The sequence below is a fragment of the Neodiprion lecontei genome, chromosome 1 (genome assembly GCF_021901455.1).
Source record: "Neodiprion lecontei isolate iyNeoLeco1 chromosome 1, iyNeoLeco1.1, whole genome shotgun sequence".
In the NCBI taxonomy this organism is placed as follows: Eukaryota; Metazoa; Arthropoda; class Insecta; order Hymenoptera; family Diprionidae; genus Neodiprion; species Neodiprion lecontei.
Genome location: NC_060260.1, coordinates 34,252,018 through 34,267,299, shown reverse-complemented (window position 1 = coordinate 34,267,299; position 15,282 = coordinate 34,252,018). Strand labels below are relative to the sequence as shown.

General features: G+C 43.2%; 1 protein-coding gene across 4 annotated transcripts in view; it reads left to right on the top strand.

The window, feature by feature from the left end:
- LOC107227802 (rap1 GTPase-activating protein 1) overlaps nucleotides 1-15,282 on the top strand; it is a 158,347-nt gene that overhangs the window by 66,525 nt on the left and 76,540 nt on the right. The window contains exon 1 of one of the 4 annotated variants that reach the window (XM_046743791.1): nucleotides 1,425-2,513. The exons of 2 other annotated variants lie outside the window; for them this stretch is intronic. In XM_046743791.1, the coding sequence (XP_046599747.1) occupies nucleotides 2,458-2,513 (56 nt within the window). In that variant the 5' untranslated portion in view covers nucleotides 1,425-2,457. Of the gene's footprint in view, nucleotides 1-1,424; nucleotides 2,514-9,998; nucleotides 10,031-15,282 lie in introns of those variants that run through there. One more of the 4 variants, XM_046743802.1, reaches the window with a different exon arrangement.

Genomic DNA, 15,282 nt, shown 5'->3' with positions numbered 1-15,282 from the left:
TGTTAAGTGGTCGGTGTACCTACACCGTATGTACATAGTAACCGGAGAAAGACGGGTACCTATCGATAAGTTGATTTTATGGTAAGTTCTCAACTACCGCAAGAGCACTTTACGCTTTTGTTAGAGGAACGAAGGAAAATAATCGAAAAATAAGGTAAAAATTATCTCGAATCCGGGGCAGTAGGACACGGTGAAAATTAAAACCGTAAAATATTTACGACGTTGAACATTCTTTCTGTAAATCGATGTCTCTATTTTCCGCTCATGCTTATGCGCATACGATCTACTCACAGGTATAACGAAATCGGCGCTAGGCATTCACGAGCACACACATGCGCATATCCCGTTCTACTTTGCAAGCGGTGAACACGGCCAAATGAGCAACTAGTCGACTGCTCGGATATAATTACATCCGTACGCTATCTTCGAGCGTGCTACGTGAAAACCCGACTAGGGCTAGGAGAAAAAGCGAGTTGCAGCTCGCCGAGTCTGTAATCGACGCGAAAATGAATTTCGAGGTAATTAGTTAATTGCCTTGTCCCGTGTGAGTCCCTCTGTTAATCCTCGGGGGCCACTCACTAAATCTGTGCGCACGAACGGGCTTCTTCTTCTTCTTTTTCAGTTACGGCTGAGGGCCCGGACATCTCTTCGAGGTTTATTTAACTCGAAAGAACCTTCGAAGCACCCCGGGTCAAAGTTGTGAAACGCAATACCGGGTTTAACGAAGCGCCGTATTTCTCAGCTGGGCCACGTACAACCACCACATCCAGTTTATACACACCCTCGGCGCGCTTGCTATGCAAATGCCTTCAGCACCGCGTATCTTCCCTTATGCTTCTCCCCTGACTCATTCACCCTCTCCGAATCCGACAACCCCGTTTTCTCCGCCCTCGAATGTATACCGCTGAGATGCTTTACTCCGCTATCCGAGTCATCGGACCGTCTGCTCTGATCGCCATTATCGCGAATAAAAAACCCAAGTCAACGGTACTACGACTAATATAACGCGAACACTTCGGGCACTCGAGTGATTTGACGTGACGTTAGGTATAACATGCCGCTTCGATTCACAGAAAATCAACAGACCTTTCACCGCGTTTACACCTGAGTTTTTATACGTATGCTCAGCTTCTCGGGGAAAGGAAGAGATGACACACTTCACCCCAAATCATCCCCAAAAGCCAAAAATTTCGGCCACCCCGGGAGCCTCGTATTTCCAAGCCCCGGACACATTGAGCGAACTCTAACGCCCGCGCATACAACTTTGTCCGCAGAGAATCAGAGTCACGAATAGTAACATGCACACGTTCAGCCCCTCCACTGGATACTCGAAGCATTCCCCCGAGGAGAGAGAGAGCATAGCCTCTGCGTCGTACTACCAGCGAGGCGGCAGTTCTCTCTCCGCCTCCGCCTCCGACTTTTGACTGGAGAGCTAGCGATGGCCAAGTTTAATGTAGACCTCGGGCAAACGCGCGACTTAAAAATATTCCCGGATTCACCACGGCGGGAAATTTTGTGGGAGTAAGGAGAGCCAGACGCGGATCAGACGGCTCCCGAACATCGAGATCCTGGTCGAAAGTTTCTTTAGCGTCTGTGTTTGCCGAATGACAAGTTCGGAGCTTCGCTCGAATCGTTGACGCTTCGGTTTGTCGGTACACTCGGTAACTGAGTTGAGTGTGAAAACTTTCGATGCGACAGTAGGCGTGAGGAGCGTTTGATGAAAAGGATTCGTGTGCCAAGTGCGAACTCCTCGGTGGCTGTCTGTAGATTACCATGTCTCGCTGTTCGATTCAGGATTTTAAATACCCGGTGCTCAGTGGAGTTTGAAAATTTGATCAAAGTGCTTTGTACTTTCGATATACGAGTTTACATGTCCACACACGGAGGGCGTCAGGGTTGTTACACCGAACTCGAGGGGCTGAGGGTAGAAAATAGTAACGCGCTTAAAGGTACGTCGCGAATAAAAACTCCTCCGTTCATCCTACACGAGGATTGTTATTAATGGTCCCGTTCTTTGCGCTTGACAACTCAATCTAATGATTAATTCCTCGTTGATTACCTGCTGCTGAATCGACGGATACTCGACGATCGCTGCATCCCCAGGATTGAGGAGAAGAAAACAACACCGAACGCTCCCTCGGACAAGGGTCAGGCCGACTCTACGTCCGTATCCTGAGAACCTTAAGCCAGCATCACGTGGCTCTGGACCGATTTGTGACCGAAAACTTGACTCATAGTCGTGCGGACGAGTGGGTTGAGTTTACCGTTTTCAATTCGTTCGTGTTTAACGAAAACTTCCACTACTTGTTCTGCTACTTCCATACTCTTTTCTTTTGTAATACAAATTTGGCGAAAGTAGAATACCTACAAATGATCAGTTGGCGCCAAGTTCTTTTCTGCGTATAGCTTTGAGATAATTTTTGAGAATTTCAAGTTCCCAGTGTGTGTTCGACGAAGATGTTGAAGATTCACATGTTGGACTACATCGGGGACACTCGAGAAGACACCGGCGGGTGAGTCTTTTGCTCCAACACTGCACAGCAGGCGTAGTAAAGTAAGTGTACGAGTTATTGACACGTTCAGACTCAATTACCGACCCTTTTATTTTCAATCATTATAAATTGGCGGCACAAACTGTGAATTTCTCGATGACTGCAACCAATCGCTAGAGGGTTAAGACGCTACAAATTTATTTTTTGGTAATTTTACAATTAAGAATGAAACAGATAAAACCAAAAAATGTCACTAATCGAGACAGGGTCAGTAACTGGTACACTTACCTTACGTCGCGAATATATTCCGCGCATACTTAAACCCGGCGGTGGATTTAACACGTTGTCCGGAGTTATTTGATGCGGTGAATTACGCTTTACCAGGATGTAAAACGGAGAGCCAATTATACAAGGAAGAACAACACCAAACGGGGTTGCGGTGCTTGTTGGTCCAATGGGAAGTTGAAACGCTCCTAAACTCAACACGTTATTGTATCGCGGGGCGTGTTTACTCGAGGCGAGGTTTTGTTTTACCCCGACTAATAACGCTTTCGGTAATTAGCACCTAGAGCTCGAAGAAGCGTGCTATGCGCGCTGCGCTGTTACCATACCGGTAGACTCTTTAGTGAATCCCGGTCAGTTTCTCCTGGTGAAATTTTCTTGCCGTATTATTACATACTTACGATTTAGTTCGTTGGTACAACAAGTACACGCGTTGGCAACTCAATTCGCGTGGCTATTATGCCAGTATATTCACGTCCCAGTCGATCGCGCCTCGGCTCATTTGAACCTGTTACAATTACTTGTAACGGATTTCCGTATACTCTGCTTCGACCATCACGGGTCTTACTCACAATTACATGTACGATTTCTTGTCTTACTTGACCCGCGGGTCAGATTTTCAATCCTAACTGTCATGCGTTCCAGCGGTTATAATAAAATCTGTTACAACTGGATACTTTCGAGCCTTAAGCCTGAATTCGAGAACGTTTCGGGAACGAGTTAACGTATTCGTTCTATTATATTTATACCGGTCGGCATATGTCTATTATACACGATTGATTTTTTCTTTCTGAATTTTTTCTTCCGCTTTGCCTTCCTTTTCTCTTTTACCGTGCGGCAATCACGCGCTCAGCCTTAGCAATACCTCAATAATTCTCGCGTCGCATGCAATACACACACGGCGTTCCTTGGAGTTAATCGAGCCGCGCAAACTTTCATAATTTAGTTTTGTAACAAGCATCTCATGCGGCACACATGCATGTAATATGGTTTTCGCTTCGGTTAATCGGCACGCGCTAACGCCTTAAACGATTCCGCAAGGCCTCGCGACGTGGCTTACTTGTAATTTAAGACAATTGTTTCGCTCGTTTTTTACCGCTCGATTCCCTTCGGTTACCGAGGATGTTCCATGTACCGCTCCAAAAGCTCTGCATCCGCCTATTCCAATGTACGCTTCTAAGACTATTCTCACAACCTGTTCCGTAACATCTCTTCATCGAGCCAGGACAAAAGTTATAACAATATTTTTCGTGGAATTTTGATTATTTTGATAATCCGAGGTGTCGAGTGTTGGGAAAAAATTTCCCAAGTGGTTGAAAATTGCCAAAATCTAATCTAAAAAACGATCAACTGCTGTCGTATTGCTTTTAAATACGTCGCAAGTTGCGGACGGACTCCGAGAAATGCGCAAATTAACCGCGTCGCATTCCGGCCGGGGTCACGCAGGTAGACAGGCGTGTCTTACGCGTTGTTCCTGCGTTTTCCGTTATGGTCACGGTTGGCCCCAATCCGCGAGATTCCGAACCGCTCGGTGCAAGTCGTACATGCCCATGTGACTACGTATACGAGTACGTACGTTGTGTAGCGCGTGCGTGCGTGAATAAAAAACACACGACGTCGGTTCGTTCGCAATGCATAACGCGTGATCCGACCTGAAAAAAAAACGATAAAAGAAAGAAAAAGTCTTACAAGTTGGTCGGATTGGGTCGAAAACTTATTTTCAGCTGATTACGTTGCTGTTTTATCCCTATCTCTGATTGCGTACATGTAAAATGGAATTAGAGTAACGTTACCAGATGAGCATTTCTTGCTGTTGACGACGTTTTTTTTTTTTCACCTCTTACACAGCTTGGACACAAAGTGGGCCAGCTTGCATTCAAGTATGCGTATACGTATGCACAAGTGTGTATGTCTGTGTAAATTATCAAATAGTTGCTCGATTATAAAATCACAACATCGTGACCCGGAGGCGGTGCCGCATCGTGCGATCGTCGAAAACTCGGCGGGATAGAAGAAATTATCAATTCTCCGCTGCAGCTGCGGTGCAGAGTGCAACTCGGTTTCACTCTTTACCTAGGCTTGCGGCTCATGCTAGAAAAGTGACGAGTTAAGGCGGGCGCGGGATATTCTTGAATGAATTTATTATCTTCAGCCTGCGGGCGTCTACGTGAAACGCACACGTGCTTTTTCTTATATACCGGAAGGAACGTGGGGACTTTTTACTTCGGATCTGTTCAATGTTTATGTGGATGTACCGTATTTATAATTTCTGTCATAAGCCGCATATGTGCCCTGCGAGAGACGCGTCGCAGACCGCGGTTCTCTTATATACGAAAATTTATACGGATCTATTTATCTAACCAGATTATTTATTAGTTGTCCATTTTTTTTTCTTTTTTCTTCTTTTTTCCACCAGGAAGTCGTTTTGTCAAAAGAAAAAGTATGCACAGTTTGATTTGTCACTGAAACAGTAACACGGCTGTGAAAAAAATTTCAGCTTTGTATTCATCCAAACTTGTCAATTAATTATTATTTTTTCACAACTGTTAGTTCGGCATTTTTTTCCGACAATTTTTACGCGCTCTACTTTTATTTTCCACGTACGAAACTCAATCAAATACCTCTTCCATCTGATTGCGAGAGCAAAAGGGAGACGATTTTCTATGCGCGTGTTTCACCTTTAATTTTGATGTGGAATTCTGGAGAAATTCTGATAGAATCGCGACGAGGAATTTTTCTTCGGTTACGGAAAGTATGCATGTTGCTAGAGTAAACCTCGTCTCTTTCCAAATCAGAAAATTGTACCGCCGATCCGTGAACTCGATGCCTATAACGATCGGCATAGAATTAACCCAGAATGAATGGGAAAAAAAAATTCCTGCACGCTTTGCGGAGCTGGATTCTTTGGACGTGGTGGAGGAGAAAGGGCGATCGTGCCTTCGGACGAAACGGGCCAATGGGCACAGGCAGCAGGCGGTGATCTCGTGCGGTTAATGAGCGCTAACGACAACAAAACAGTGAGCTTGAAATAAAAGGAAAACGCAGCAGCGGCGATGTGTGTAGAGAAGAACGAGACCCGACCGAATAGTAGCCGAAACGATAAATCGCGTTGCGTTGCGTGGCGTGGCTGAATTAATAAATCCCTCGTTACCAAATTCCTGGAAAGCCAATCGTGCCCGCCTCTATAGCCGTTCCCTCCAAGGCATTTCTCATGCGGTTTTGAGCCTCGTTCTAGTTTTTACCCCTAACTTATCCCGAACGTTAGCCTCGAGGCGTCCGTCGTTGAGTCGATCCGACAAAAAAGGACGCGAGGCTTTCGAAATACGCTCGAGAATCTTTCGACGGATTCTTCGACGCGCCGCGTGAGTACAAGTTTCATTTCTACCCCTTCAATTTTTTTTTTTTTTTCTTTTTCTTTACTTTTTCTCCGTCCGATGCCTGTAATCCCGCGGCACATCCCCCACCCCTCTCAATTTTCTCCTTTTTCTTCCGATCAGTCGCCGCGCATTTTCAGCCCGCAGCCACCTCTCGACGATTTAATGTATGCGCATGCCGAGGGCCTCGATGCAGTACTTAGCAAACATGCTAAGCAGCTACTTGCTTAATCATTGACTTCGCCCTGACTGTCACGCGGGTTAAACGAGCAATTGCTTCTGCTGATACGACTTGGACACGATTGTGAGAAACGTAGCCGCGTACGTGTATATCCAATGATGCGGAATTATTCATTGACGCGGATGGATATATATTTATTTATATCGGGTATGGGCATGTATATAATCGGCGAGGAGCTTCCGCACCATCGAAGAACACCGGATGAACAACGCGCCTTATTATTTTCACCGACGAACTTGCAGTTAATTAGCGAGTTGCGAAACCAACCGTAATTTTCACTGGATATATAAACAGCAAGATTTATTGCAGAGATTTGACAGACTCCTCCCTTTTCATGTCGACGGTAAGAGTATCGCGGAAAAACTGTTTTTCCGGCTTGTTATTTTTGCTTTGCTTTGTTGTTTTTCATTCTTCAAACTTCTGACGATAATTAAGCCAGTAATCTATCGGTAATAAATGCCCTCTGCTAATTCTCGGCTAATACTATCGTCCTCGATACCGTGTAATCTGAACGTGCAGCATACTTATTGATTATACTTGTAAAAAATATTCGTTACTCTTTTCGCTGTACGATGTATCATGCTGCTCTTCGGGTTTCAAGACGGTTAAGAACGTGAAATTTCTTTCCGTCAAATCTGTCTCAGCTCTTGGCGACTGAATTCTAGAATTACACTATGGCTTGTATTGGATTCTTTACCATTATCATCAAATTTGCCAGCCATCTTTGTTCATCGCTTACACTCGTCGTCAGTTTCTGTAATTATTTTTCCACGAAAATTGTCTCGTAAGTGAATTTAGTAAGTAATTATTTTACGTCTTAGGTATATCTGTCAATATTGCGTTTGAAAGCATTTGAGTGAACGTTGTGTGAAAATTGGAGTTTCCTAAAAGAAACTCAAGGCTCATCCTGCAATTCTGCGAATTAATTAACGCAACATCCAAACTATTGATTTTACGGAACGGAGCTGCCTGCTCAGTGAATAATACAGTTGAGTACGCAAAGCGTGCGTGGGAGTATATTTTCACGAAAGCTGGAGGTATAAGGTGCTGCCGTACTGTATACATTATGTAATTCCTATTAGAGAGGTGAAATGCATCACCTTCTGTATCAAAGGGGAAGGAAACATTACCGAGATGCAAAATGATGTATACGTATAGATAGATATAATGCACTGCATCAGTTGAAGCCCTGCAATCTGCTCGATCATTCGCCCGTTTATTACCATCTGCAACCGTTGCCTCGCAACCCTGTCGTTATATCCTCGTGTTATTTGTACATCCTCGTTGTTTACTCATGACACGGGTATTATCACATTATCCAGCAGCAGCAGCGGTATAATCAGTATGAGACACTTGCCAAGGTAAACATAACGATATCCAAGCCAATGAAAGTGTTCCAATCCTCATGCAATTTGTCGCCAAGACAATTAAATGTCAAATTAGTGCTTGGCTTTCTCTTCATATACATGTTATGGGTGTAAGTGAGCAATTTTTTTTCCTTACCCTTCCTCTTCCGCGATTGCCTTATATTTATATGAAATATGGTAATTTCTCTTTCCTTCCTACTCCCTTCTAATTTACTTTTCTCGTCTGTATCGTGTAGGAAAAAAAAAAATTATGCAAGACTGTCTTTTTCATTTTTCTGCCACGCAGGCCGCGTTATGGGAAACGAATTGTGAAACGTAAATTGTTTAAACGATAAAACAAAAATCCACAGATTACCAAAAAGAAAAAGAATAAGAAAAAATTATTATCGTACATTTCATTTGTTTAAGATGCCTTTTGACAATTGACCAGCATTTAATTGATTGGAAAAAACTAAAGGGCCAAAGCGCACGGCAATTACGTCATGCCGACGATGACAACGACGACGACGCTGACGCTTTAATTCTCGCTGACTCATTGCCTGCACGGTATAACTTCCTATAAATACAACAGGGTCTATTCTAACAGCCCTCAACGACTTACGTATGTTGTAAACTTTACCCGTGGGTTTTAAATGCGTTCGGGTTGATGCGTTATAAGGATCGCGTGAGTGTACGCCTGATAAAATTTTCCCTCCTATGCCGTAACAACGACTGACTGACTGACGACGACAATGAGAAGAGGCAACGCGCCTCTCGCGCACGCACTGCAATATCATTCATATTATATACGCATATTGTATACCTGTGTATCGGTATGTATATCGGTATATATATATATATATATATATGTTGTGTATTTTACCTGCGTTTTACAGACGAACGGTTTGTCGTAACGTGTCTTGGCCACTCTTAGGGGAGTCTATACGCTACGTTAGTGAAAATAAAGAAAGAGAAAAGATGAAATTGAAAAGAAAAAAGTAACATTTATATCAGGCGGTGGATATGGAGCGGAAGCATTGCGCGTTCGTTTGGACCAATCCGCTCTGTTACTTCGCCACGTATCCGCACGTCTTGGTGATGTACTTACGCAATGTATATTGTAATTCGGTTCTCAAACTTATTCTCAGCCTTGACGTATGCACAGGTATGCGCAATAATCGCATGGATTTCAAACACGCAACGCAATCTCGTTTTCTTAACTCTCCAGTTATAAATACGTGACGTTGTAACTGTTAAATATACGTCCTTTTGCCAAATGCATTACAGACCTGCGAATATATCAATTTTTTTTCGTACGTCGATTACGCAACGATTATATCTTTAATTTTCACAGTCTGTTTTCAATCTGGTTCAATCTCAAACTATGTACAGGAATTAGACAAGTTTTCTCTTGCAAATAGTTCGTAACTGTAATCTCTTCGAGTTTAACGCCGAGTTTCGTGCACATTATATACCTACCTACCCACACAAATCTGTATTAATAAACAATATTCTCCTACATGCTTGCCACAAGTTTGAGGGCGGAGGTTCCTTTTTTTTTTTTGTTTTTTTTTTAATGTTTTTTTTCTGTAGTGTTCCTTCTTCAGACACCTTTGTAGTCGGAAGGGATAGCGAATTTTGTACGCTCCTCGTAACTCCGTTTTTATTAGCTCCAATTCGTATAAGAATTCGCGAGCGTTGCGAGGCATAAATTCAGGTTAAGGTGGCAGAAATGGTTATGGCCTGTGCACTGCGGACAGACTGAAAGGGAAGGGATGGAAGAGGGGGGGGGGGGGGGGGGGGCGGAACGGTTCATTGAAAAATAATATTGTTACAGCTGAATTTGATGTCTGAAAGTCGGGAAGGAGAGGGGGGAGGGGCAGGGGCAAGTATTTGTTGAGACGTTGAGCAAGACCACCTTCTTTTTCTTTGTACAAGGTGTTAAAGGCACGCATATGTATGTACTCCGGTTTACCAGATATTATAATATTTCTCTCTGATCGTCATTTTGTTTTTGACATCGAGCTACAATATAAGCGACAAGTTATGAAAATTAAACTGCTAATACGATCGTATCGCTCGATAAATTAAACTATCGATTTGTTACGCGTTAAAATTTCACACTTTTTACAATCGTGTGGTTTATACAGTGAGAGCAAATGAAAATTACATGTATATTGTACTTATATACTTTCTATATTTGCGAGTGAAATTTCGACAAGAAATTTACTGATCAACCGCGCAGTTCACAAGTATTACAATCGCTCCTCTGTTCGCAATGCCACGAATAAATTGGTACGTACTTTACACATACTTATTATATCGTCGTGTCTATGTTGAAGATTGTGACTTCACCATCCGTCCGTCTGTCGTAATCACAACGAAACTCTCTTTCACCGCTGGCATTTCACTTCGAGTAGTCCGTGAGAAACGAAATATACATTGAAAAAAAAAATAAATAAAAAAAAAAACTAAAATTAAAACAGGAAAATATTTATTCCGACATATCAATTTATTATATCGGCCGATCGGCGGAATAGACGTTCTTTTGTTCGTACTCATCCCGGCGTTAAAAGGAATATTGTACGTCTGCGGTAAAAAGATTCGAGCTCATCTCTCGAATCCACGAAAATTTTATGCACGGATACGTGCTATGCCTCTCACGATTTGAGTTCAGCGACTTAAGGATCACTTGTATGTGTTCACGTATACCCGCATTATGGAATCCACACATTACGCATATGTACGCGGTGATTCTTGAAGAATAGAATAGAAAAGGATGTGTGTACAGAAATCAAATTCCTGACACGTACGAACGTCTTGTAAAGCGACGTATGCATACGTACGGGTTTGACGTAAACAGGGAGAGTAAAGAGGAAGATCCGTAGTTCTAACTTTTCCGAAGAATTCACCGTTTCTATTAGTCTCGAATACAGACTCCGTCCGATAACTTTCGACGTTCACCTTTTTATCAGCCTATTGCAGCATTCAATCCTTGTATCTCGAATCCTCCGTTCAAAATAGACAGCTCTGAAGGATTTTCTTTATCCTCGATTCTCTGACGAATAGTTTCGTTGCGCCCATGATGTGAGGAGATAAAGTTAAACAATGCGCGTACGCTTTAGTTGAACCCATCAGAAAACATATCCAAGGTGACGTCATGTAGACTTGATATATTTTGTTCTTTAGTATTTACATTATTATTTCAGCAAACGGAGTGTACGGAAATGTATAAGTAACCAATTACGCGATTCCTTTGACGTAATCTTGGATACGCGCAAACCGAGCGAAAATCAGTCTTCAGTTCTGACACACTTTATTTATTCCTTACATCATGGTTACCTTCAGCTAAAATTGTACGTTACGTTTGTTACAATCAACTGCGAAAAGAATAGACTCCCCGTAAAATGCTCGGACTTTCGGACTGTTATGCGGGGAACAAAGTTGCAGTGAAACCGTCGCGGGCGAAAACAATCCGCGTCTTCGTAAGGTGAGACTAATACGAAAAGGTAACTTGACTGGCGCATTGTGTATTGTTGATATTCTCCCTGTTGAACACCGTAGGTTTTACTGCTTTTATTTTACGAAATCGCCAAGCGTATAATAAAAGACGCGATTCTGTCGCGAGTAGGTGGCACCGTCGCGACGCCTCGCTAACTTACGGACAAACAGAGACACAAATACAAGCTCATCTGACAGGATGAGAAGAGGCGGGTCTCTGGAGCATACGAGCCATATTGCAAGCAGCTACAGCAGCAGCAGCAGCAGCAAACTGCTGCAATGAATGAAACTCTGTTTCACGTGAAAAAGTTACGATTCCTTATCGCGTTACAAAAAACGGTTACATCAGTGCGCGAGGGAAGTTGAGCAGCAGGGATGGAAATTCTTCTTATTCTCTCTTCTCTCCTTTTCTGTTTTTTTCTTTTTCTTTTTCTCACTTTTTCCCAGTACGTTTTTTCAAATACTTACAAGGCGCGTGAAGTCGTTCGAATCTACATTTTCTTCTTTTTACCTATCGCGGAGGATAAGCGCAGGAAGAACCGGGAACAAGGAACAGGTCGAGATTGTTAACAAACGGCTTGAGATAAATCTCAAGACTTTGCGGGGCGCCGACGTCGCTGCTTCATATTTCAAATTTCCCTCCTCTTAGGTACCGCTTCGACCATACATGCCTTGCGGATACAAATCGTCGTCGCGTTTCTAACTTCGAGGAAGAAGTCTGTTCGTGATGCGCGTGCCTTTGTTCGTTACGTCGTCGTTTCTCGAGTTCACCTTGTTACATCTGCCCTGCATACGATATTCGCAATGCATGTATGTATATACGACGAGGAATTTTGAAGCTCGCGTCACCCTTCGATACGATCCTCTGCAACCTACGGGGAATGGAAATTGCCTGATTTCGATAATTAAACAACGCCCTTCGGGCCATTTCCGGGGGAATTAAAAGCTTTACTCGCAGCTTGTGATTTTCACGCAACGCCGCGCCGCCGGCCCGCTGACCAAAATCTCCCGGTACCAAAACCGCACATTTGTTCGCCGTTGTAATACCGGATTGTATGCCGATGAAAACGTGCAGGAAATAGCGAAATCCCCTACGTATATCCAAACCTAATCGCGTAGCTTTAATTGAGGATGAAAATGCCGAAGAAACGTTTGTTCGTTTACCACGGTACCTATAATTTTTACGACTGTCGACGATTAGAATCGGACTCTCGTCTAGGATAGGAGAAAATATGGTCCCTGGGCGTGTATTTCAACGCTACGAAGTTCGTTTGTTCGGTCGTGATATACACGCGTGTATTCCTCTCGTACTAACCCTTCCTGGCATTATACATTTTTTTTTCCTTCTTTTTCCACCTGAGATACTTTACACGATATAATCCACGTGACGTGTAATATTTACCCGCGAGAGGCAATTAATTACGTATCGCTGGGCCGTCGGGGTGATTACTATATATATATATATATATGTGTGTGTGTGTTTATATTTATATACTTGGATGTTCGAACTCGCGCATGCTTGCTGCAGCTGTGGATTTATTTGATAATTAATGTTTCATAACCGAGTAGTAGGTATAGGTGGGTGTGTAATACAAGGTATAGATGTATGCGGTGGGCAGGTTATACACGTAAAACTGTATTATGTATACGTTGTACAAACTGCGCGGTGCCGCTTTTGGCCGAGAACGACCCCTGCGCTTTGTGTTTGACCTGCACGCCATAAATAACTTCACTCCGCACGATTTTTGATTAATTGACTTTATCTTGATCCCCTCGTTTAATTACTCTTTTCAGCTTTCCCTATATTCCCTTGCATTATCGCATCCAATTGAATCCGCGTGGGTACGACGCCCTTTTTGTTATCGAATCGAGCCTTTAATCGATCATCGTCGTTAACCCCAGTTTCTCAATTCCCAAGTTTCTCGAGTATATATCCCACAGGGCACAAACAAAGTTCTCGACTTTCTTTCAAATCACGATCGAATCTAAATTACTGGTCTTCTCGATATTATTCAACTCGCGGTAAAATCTGTATACTTACACACACAGAGTCTCTAATTATGCGTAGGAGCCACTCGGAGTTTCTGACGTCAACGTGCCATTAGTGTAATTACATTTCACACGCCAAATATTTTCAGCTCAAAATCCAGCGGCGAAAATCTTGAAACCCACGCGCGTCATCGATTCATTTTTCATTTTTCTTTCCTCGATTATCATCATCGTCATCATCATCATCATCATCATTATTATTATTATTATTATTATTATTATTATTATTATTTCTTTATCTTCTTTTTCACCCGTTTTTTCTTTTACGTATATTCTTCGTTGTCGGACACTCGACCCACGTTCTTCCACTCGTCAATAAAATCACATAGTACCAACGAGAATTATATAATTCCGGGGTTGTGAATTCAAGTGGAATCGCTTCCTCTCCGTACACCCCGATTTTTCCACTCGTCGTCTGTACCTGACGTATCCAAAGCTCAGCTTCGCACACACTTCTGCGTCGTAGGTATATATCTGCGAAGTGTGCGCTTGACGTGTGTGGAATCCCTCCCGTGCCACGACTTGAATTGCGGAGGTGGTATTAGAAGGATACGAGACTTCCTTGAGCCACGGCAAGAAGTACGCGATACCGCTCAACGATACAAAAGCTCGTGCTCCTTTCACCGATGCGCAGGATCGAAGCCCAAAAATTGTCAAAGTATAACGTATTTATGTAACAATCGTTGATCCTCTGATTTCCTCGGAACAGATAAATTGCTGCAAAACGTAAATAAAAATTTTTGCACATGTTATCGAAAGCCTCCGAGACGTTTCGTGGTTCGTTCTTTTTTTTATTGTTAAATGAGCTTAAGTCGATGTGCACAAGCCTTGTTTCCACGTCGGAGTTGATGCGCGGCAGCTTACCAGACTCTCAATAATTCAGAACCACTCAGAACCGACAAGCTTACCGCATGCGGTATTTACAGTATGTTTATATAGTTTATTACAGGCTGCGGATTATGGCTCAACGTTGTTCGTACACGGTTCGTATACCTATTATCCAGGTAGAATATATTCTGTTGTCGAATAGTATAATAATATAACGATACGTATATTCGGTTATACGTTTAGGAAATTTTCAATCCTGCACAACTTTTGACTCGTTCGTTTTTGTACGAATATGCGTGTGTCGATAAGGCGAAGAAAGGTTAAAGCATTAGGTGTATACCTGCTGCAGCTATAACCAAGTCCTGCAATCCCTCGACGGGTTTCTTTTGCACCGTTGATTGTTGTTCAGGCCGAATTGCGCCCGGTTTATAAATGCCGGCGTGGTGTGAGCCAGTCCCACTCCTGTACATCAAACGTGTTCGCCATAAAAATGTCAAACCTTGGTACACGTACCGTGTCTTTCGTATTTCGAAAGCTGCGACGGCGGCTCGGCGAACGTTCGGTCAATTCGATGGCCGACGTCGCGTTATATACGAGGATACGAGGCCGGAAATACGACGGCATCGAACCGTGCCGGAGACAGTCGCGCACGTTAAGGGATATAATTACAAAGGAGAGGAGGAGCGGGTACGAAACGCAATTGCTGCGGAGCCGGAGCGTTGAAATCTTCGTCGCACGTCGACTAATTATTTACAAGCCACGCTGGGACGGCGGTCTTCTTTCCCTCCGTGGAAACGACTAGTCATTAACGCGCCTCTGACGGAGGGTGAACCCTTTAACAAGTTGGAAGAAAAAAATTGGAAAACAGAAACGAAATGATAATGGTTGATGACGAAATGCAGCCACAACCGTACCGAGCTAAACTATTCGCGATCAATTCTCGTTTTGGACCCTGTTTTGGGACAGATTCATTGCGCCTAGTCCGCGTGACACTATTTTTATGGGAATATCATTCACTGTACGACGACTGAAGTAGGTGTGTATTAAATCGAGTGTTGAATGGATTTTCTTTTCTCTTTTATCGGTTAAATACCGACCGAAGTAGGCCGAATTAGGAAATCGTCTGATCGGAGCAACGTAGAAAACCAGTTTTTTATAAACGCTTATCA